The 6,000-nt window shown below is 48.5% G+C and overlaps 1 protein-coding gene and 1 pseudogene across 2 annotated transcripts in view; one reads left to right on the top strand and one right to left on the bottom strand.

The window, feature by feature from the left end:
• Nucleotides 1-3,455, bottom strand: part of EPB41L4A (erythrocyte membrane protein band 4.1 like 4A) — a 255,671-nt gene extending 252,216 nt beyond the window's left edge. The window contains exons 1-2 of one of the 2 annotated variants that reach the window (XM_021939596.2): nucleotides 3,171-3,455; nucleotides 2,355-2,776 (exon numbers count right to left, since the gene is read on the bottom strand). In XM_021939596.2, the coding sequence (XP_021795288.1) occupies nucleotides 2,355-2,453 (99 nt within the window). In that variant the 5' untranslated portion in view covers nucleotides 2,454-2,776; nucleotides 3,171-3,455. Of the gene's footprint in view, nucleotides 1-2,354; nucleotides 2,994-3,170 lie in introns of those variants that run through there. The other variant, XR_001903629.2, reaches the window with a different exon arrangement.
• On the top strand, nucleotides 2,452-3,829 carry LOC101012964 (annotated as a pseudogene).
• The last annotated feature ends 2,171 nt before the right edge of the window (nucleotides 3,830-6,000 follow it).

A 6,000-nucleotide genomic window follows, 5' to 3' on the forward strand; every position in this document is an offset into this window, starting at 1 on the left:
ACCAAGTATACTATCTCAAGGAAAAACACCATAATGGTAGCTATTGGCTACTAACTTTGAAGTAACTGTTTACTTTTTCATTTACAAACTAAAGTTGGAGTTAATTTTATGTAATTAATGCAATATACATCAATTGTACCTATGCACCGTAATACATGAAGGTTAGGAAAAAGTTTTTTAAAATGTCCAGTAAGTACAGAATATACACATGTTCATCCAATGTTTGAATACCATCTACATGCAAGATGTTTTTTCATACATACCACTTATAAATATGCAAATACATTTAATTTAGTACATGCCAAGGGTAGGTAGGTGTTTAACACATACACTTTTAAGGTAGCATAGAAGATAATGTGGTTAGCTTTAGCAGACATCTGCGTTACACACATGGCCATCAAAATAATTGTGGCATGCTTTTGTGACAAGGACAGAGGCCAAGACTGTTGTTAAATGATTATTTCCAACAAAAGCCTGCTTAAATTATTGTTTAGTTATATAGCCCATATCCAAAATAACAGTATTACATAGTTGCTGTTGCCTTTGAATCACTCACCAATTTTCAGCCTATTTGTAAAACAAGATAAGCACCATTGGATTATAAAAAATAATTATGGATCAGGATTTTTGATTCATGTTTCTTTGACAAAATTATTCCATTTGATCCCAAGTCTTGGCTGCTTTCCTGACAGAATAATGTACATGCTCTACAGCTGACAGGCATGACTTTCATGATTAAATAGGAAGCTCACATTCCAGATGACTTTAGACTCCAGATAATTTAGACTTTGCACTTCAAAAAGATTTCCTTGTTGTCTTGGTATCTGATCATCAGTTACCTTTTTCTAACGGTTTCTCTCTCAACACCATTAAGAATCTATATATTATCTAGAATTTAGAATGTTTTTGTGATTTTTGCCTATTTTATTCATACAGTACACCAAAGAATGTTACATCATCTTGTAAGTTATAATATTTTCCTGACTTCATTGGGCGGGTGAGAGGAGAAATATTTTGGAACATAAAGAAAAGTTAAAAACACAAAAGGTACACCCTCCCCCAAAAGAGTCTATTTTATTGGTCTTGAAAGGAAATACTATTTGAGAATAGAACTGAATTTTGCTCATTATAATTACTGAGGAAATAATATTCAAAACAACCCCCTAAAGGAAAGGGTTAACAATCCTGTAGCTTTAACTGATTATTTTTGCTCCTTTCTCCTGCAAAAGAATTACACCTATGAAATTGGAATTCTGTACACTAAGAATGGCAACACCAACGCTGAAACTTTTAGCCAGGAATAGTTATCCTAGTGTGCATAAAACTATGTAAAAACTGATTCACAAAAGGAAATGCCCAGGGCCTACCCCATTATGATTAACTTCTGACATGAAGAGACTAAGAGAGGATACTTGGCAGCCTGAACTCGATTTCTCAGAAAGCCAGCTCTATCAGAGCGGGGGGCGGTTTCCCTTCGCCAGATTCAGCTGCTGCCTTATCTAAAACGCCTTAGTGATTTAAAACTGAAAGAGAAAGGTAAACAAAACAACAAAACGCTCCGGATTTACACCTCGTTTAGGTAGTTAACATTGTTGCAAGAGCAAAACAAGCACGCAGGCGCAAAGGTCAGGTTGCCACTACAAACACAAGTACCTTCTCATCAAATGTAAGGAAGAGGATCTCTGCGAGCTTGGCTGCCTTTTTGTTTGGGTTCTCTAGGTTAATGTAGTGATTGCATTTTAATGACCCACAAACAGGAGCAAAGTTATTACTGGGTCGCTTTGAAAGATGTTTACTTAAATCTGAGGATAAACCCAGGTCGCTCTAGAAAGGGAAAATACTTTCCGTCCAAATGTAGCATTACCCAACTACAAACCCACGCAAAACAATCACAATGACCCATTAGTGTGTTTCACGGAGTGAACTAATTCACTTCCCTAATCACACTGTCAAGGAAAACGCCTTCAACAAAGCCGAGGGAAACCATGCCTTCCACACTGTGGTGGGAAGCAGCCGGTATAACCCATTCTGCCCCTCTTTGAGAGCTGCGGAGGACCCAGAGGCTTTTGGAGAAAACCGGTTTGGGGAAGAGTTTTGGGGTGCTGCTGGGAGTCGGTATGCTAAGTAACCTTTGAAACGTCAAACTCAACTTTGCTTTATGAAGAAACTCAAAGTTAACTCACCCTGGCACGTCCGCCCTCTCCCTGCGCGCAGAGGACAGCGGCGTCCCCTCCCCACCGCGCAGAGCCGTGGCCGCCGCCCTCGACCCACTGGTGACAGCCCTCAGACAAAGCGATGGACCCCCGCACCCGCCCTGCCGCCAACCCCCGGAACGCGCTCCCGGCCGCACCCACCTTGATGCCCTGCTGCTGGGTGGTAAGGGTTAACTTGGACTCATCCAGGAGCAAAACTTCGCAGTAAAATTCTTCCGGAACAGCGCAGAAACAGCCCATGTCGGTTGTGGCCGTCTCCAGTCAAGCGAGAAAGCTGCCACTGAGGCGCCCAGCCGCCCCCTCCACTCAAGCGCGATGCATTAATTTATTGTCCGCGCCGGGGCCAGGGCGAGAGGAGCAGCTCCCGGCCGGGTCCAGGGACAGGCCGCCGGGCCGCCCGGCAGGGCAGCAGCGAGAAGGGCGGAAAAACCCAAGAGAGTCAGCGCCCGGGAGCCGCCGGGGAAGCGCCTGCGGAACTGGGCGCGGAGGGCGGCGGCGCGTCCCCGCGCATCCTGAGGCTTGGGCTCCTCCGAAGGCGGGGGCGCGGGGCCCCTCCCGCAGTCCTGGGGACGACAAAAGTCTCCTGGCAGTGGGGGCAAGAGACCAGAAAAGGGAGGGACGGGAATTCGAGGACCTCCCCGGCCTTAGAAGCCCCTGGAAGCGCTGCGGCTCCCTCCTACCGCACGGATTTGAGCGCGGCCCCGACGTCCCGGCCTCCGATCGGCCTGCGGAGTCCCCGGCGGGCGCGCACTTCCAGCCGCGACCCCGCCCCGCAGCCCCGGGTCAGGTCCGCCGAGTAAGGAGCGCTGGGCTTTTCTTTTGTGTCAGGAGCACCCACGACGCCTCGACCACGGGCGCAGGGGCACAGGCGAGGGTCGTCGCTCCGTCCGCTACCCCGTCCCCAGCCGCGGGCGCTGAGGAGCCGGAAGAGGGGGGAAAGGGCAGCGGGCTCCTTACCCAGACCAGCGAGGGTAGATCAGCTTGCCGCGGGGTGTGGCTCCTGTCCGGGGACCCCCGAGCTGATTACGGGTGGCCTTGTGTAGCCAAGTTCAAGCTCTCCCTCCCGGAATGCCTGCGGCGGCGGCGCGGCGCAGCGCGGCTTCTTCAGGACATTCAGCAAAGCGGAGAGGCGGGGACCAGCGGGCGGAGGAGCGACGCCCCAGCTGGGAACGCGGCGGGCGGGCGGGGGGTGTTCCCTGGGCGCGCCAGGCCGCTGAGGCTCCGGGGAAAGTTCTCTTGGCCGCGCGAGGGGTGGTGCCCCGGGCGGGAGCAGCCTAGGTGCATATGGGCCTGGCTCAGGCGTCTGCAAAATGCCCTGGAACGAAGCGGACCCCCCACTGCCCAGCACTGGCCGCGGCAGGGGAGCCCCTTCTGGGCGGGGTATCAGCTGGGGGCGGAGGGCGGGGCAGAGGTGGTCCCAGCGGCGAGGTGCCGGCAAGTTCACGCTGCAAAGCCGCACGCTGCCCCCAAGCCACGGGTCCGTCCAGCGCTCGCTGCGTCCGTTTCCCCGGGAGACCTGGAGGCTGGATGGGGAGAAGACACGGTGCTGCTCGGACCCCACCGTTCGGCGGTCCCAATCCCACGCCCTCCGCGCGGTCGGCCGCGTCGGGGACTGAGGGGCACAATAGCTCTGAAGCTGCAGTGACCCCTGGTGGGTCCTGATGTCCGTGCACAGGCAGCCGAGGTTGAGCTGCGTAGGAGGCTGAGACCCGCTGGGCTTCGGAGCAGGTGCAATCTGTGCTCTCCAGCTGGGAACCAGCAGAAGTTAATGCGAGTCGCAGTTAGGGGAGAACTGAGGAGACGTCTCCCAGAAAGAAACCTCTATATTGAGTTTTAGAGTTAGAGCTTTCCCATCAGACGTAGTTTAGAGTTGACAGTTCTGCTACTTGTTAGCTGGGTAGCCAAAGCTGAAAAAATTGCGTAAAACCTAGGACGTTAGCGCTTAAAACAAAACCAGGCTTCCGTGGCACAGTAGAAATGAAATGAACAATTGGTGACTTTGACGGAGTTTCGTCTCATAGTGATTTGCCACAAAGGAGCTTCTGTAGGAAACCTCGGCCTTCCCTGCTATTGTGACCCCATCCAAACACTGGATCAGCATAACCGCCAAACTGCAATATAAATTTCTGAACTTTACCTAGGCTGTGAATAAAACTCTTTTATCTTCTGAATTTTCTGTGAAATTGACGCAGGTTTTGAATTTCTCATCAAATTCCGTGTCCAGCTTTGTTTTACTGTCAAAGTCTTGCCTGACTTGCGAGGTGACACCTTACTATCCTAGATTTTAGCATTTCTGCTTGTGGAAGCTTTTATTTTCTGTAATACAGTATTCCTGACACCAGTTACCAAATGTGACTGAAAGATGGCTTAACATTTTCATTCTTTACCTCGATATCCAACCGAGACACTTGAGGCTGCAAAAACAAAAGGTTCAAGCAATCATCTGTTCCCAGTTTTGAGTTTTGCTGTCACCTGTTTTTTGGCCCTTTGATTTGGTTTTTTTGCTTTCTGATTTTTGGTTTTGCTGTTGTTTGTTTTTTGTTTTTTTACCTCCAGTGGCAATGGGAAGGCTGAGGGTTTTGGGTGGGCAGGGATTCCGTTCCCCGCTTCTCATAAGGTAAGGTATAAAGCCATAAGGTCCATACATATGACACAACACTGTTTCCTGAATGAAGCATTTTCTTTTCCATTTCTTTATCGGAGACTGGAGAAAAAATTTATAATCTAACACAAAATTAGAGATTACTAGTGACAACAGGATTCCACAGAATTTCTAAAGACAGCTTTATTGCATATAATTTACATACAATACACTGCATAATTTTTAAGTATACAATTTGATAAGTTTTGACATGTGTGCACCCATGAACCTACCACCATAATCAAGCTAGTACACATTTTCATCCCTCCCTAAGGTTTCCTCTTGCACTTTGTCACTTTTCTTTCTTTCTTTTTTTTTCTCCCAGACGAAGTCTCGCTGTATTAGAGGGCAGTGGCGCGATCTCGCCTCACTACAACCTCCACCTGCTGGGTTCGAGCATTTCTCCTGCCTCAGCCTCCCAAGTAGCTGGGACTACAGGAGCGCACCACCAAGCCGGGCATTTTTAGTAGAGACAAGGTTCCACCATGCTGGCCAGGCTGGTCTCGAACTCCTGACCTCATGATCCGCCCGCCTCAGCCTCCCAAAGTGCTGGGATTACAGGCGTGAGCCACCGCGCCCGGCCACTTTGTCATCTTTCACTCCCATTCCTCACCATGACTCACTTCCCAAGCAACCATAGATCTGCTTTCTGTCACCATCATTTAGCTACATTTTCTAGAGTTTAGTACCAATTGAATCATACAGTGTCAACTCTCCTTTTTGTCTGGTTTCACTCGGCACAATTATTTTGAGATTTAACCATGCTGTTGTGAATATAAATAGCTCATTTATTTTTATTGTTCAATAATATTCCATTGTATGTATATACCACAATTTGTTTTTTCATTCCTTTAGGTGCTTTCCAGTTTTTGACTATTACAAATAAAGCTGCTATGATGATTTTATTAGTCAGCTCAGGCTGCTATAACAAAATACAGTAGACTGGATGGCTTAAACAACAGACATTTATTTTCTCACAGTTCTGGAGCCTGGAAGTTGAAGATTACTGTGCCATTATGGTCAATTTCTGGTGAGTTCTCTTCCTGACTTGAAGGAAGGCTGCAACTTACTGTGGGCTCACATGACATCTTTGTGTGCTTGCAGAGAGAAAGGGAAAGGGGAGAGGAATGGAAGGAGGAGAGAGGG

Source organism: Papio anubis, chromosome 5, assembly GCF_008728515.1.
Source record: "Papio anubis isolate 15944 chromosome 5, Panubis1.0, whole genome shotgun sequence".
In the NCBI taxonomy this organism is placed as follows: domain Eukaryota; kingdom Metazoa; phylum Chordata; class Mammalia; order Primates; family Cercopithecidae; genus Papio; species Papio anubis.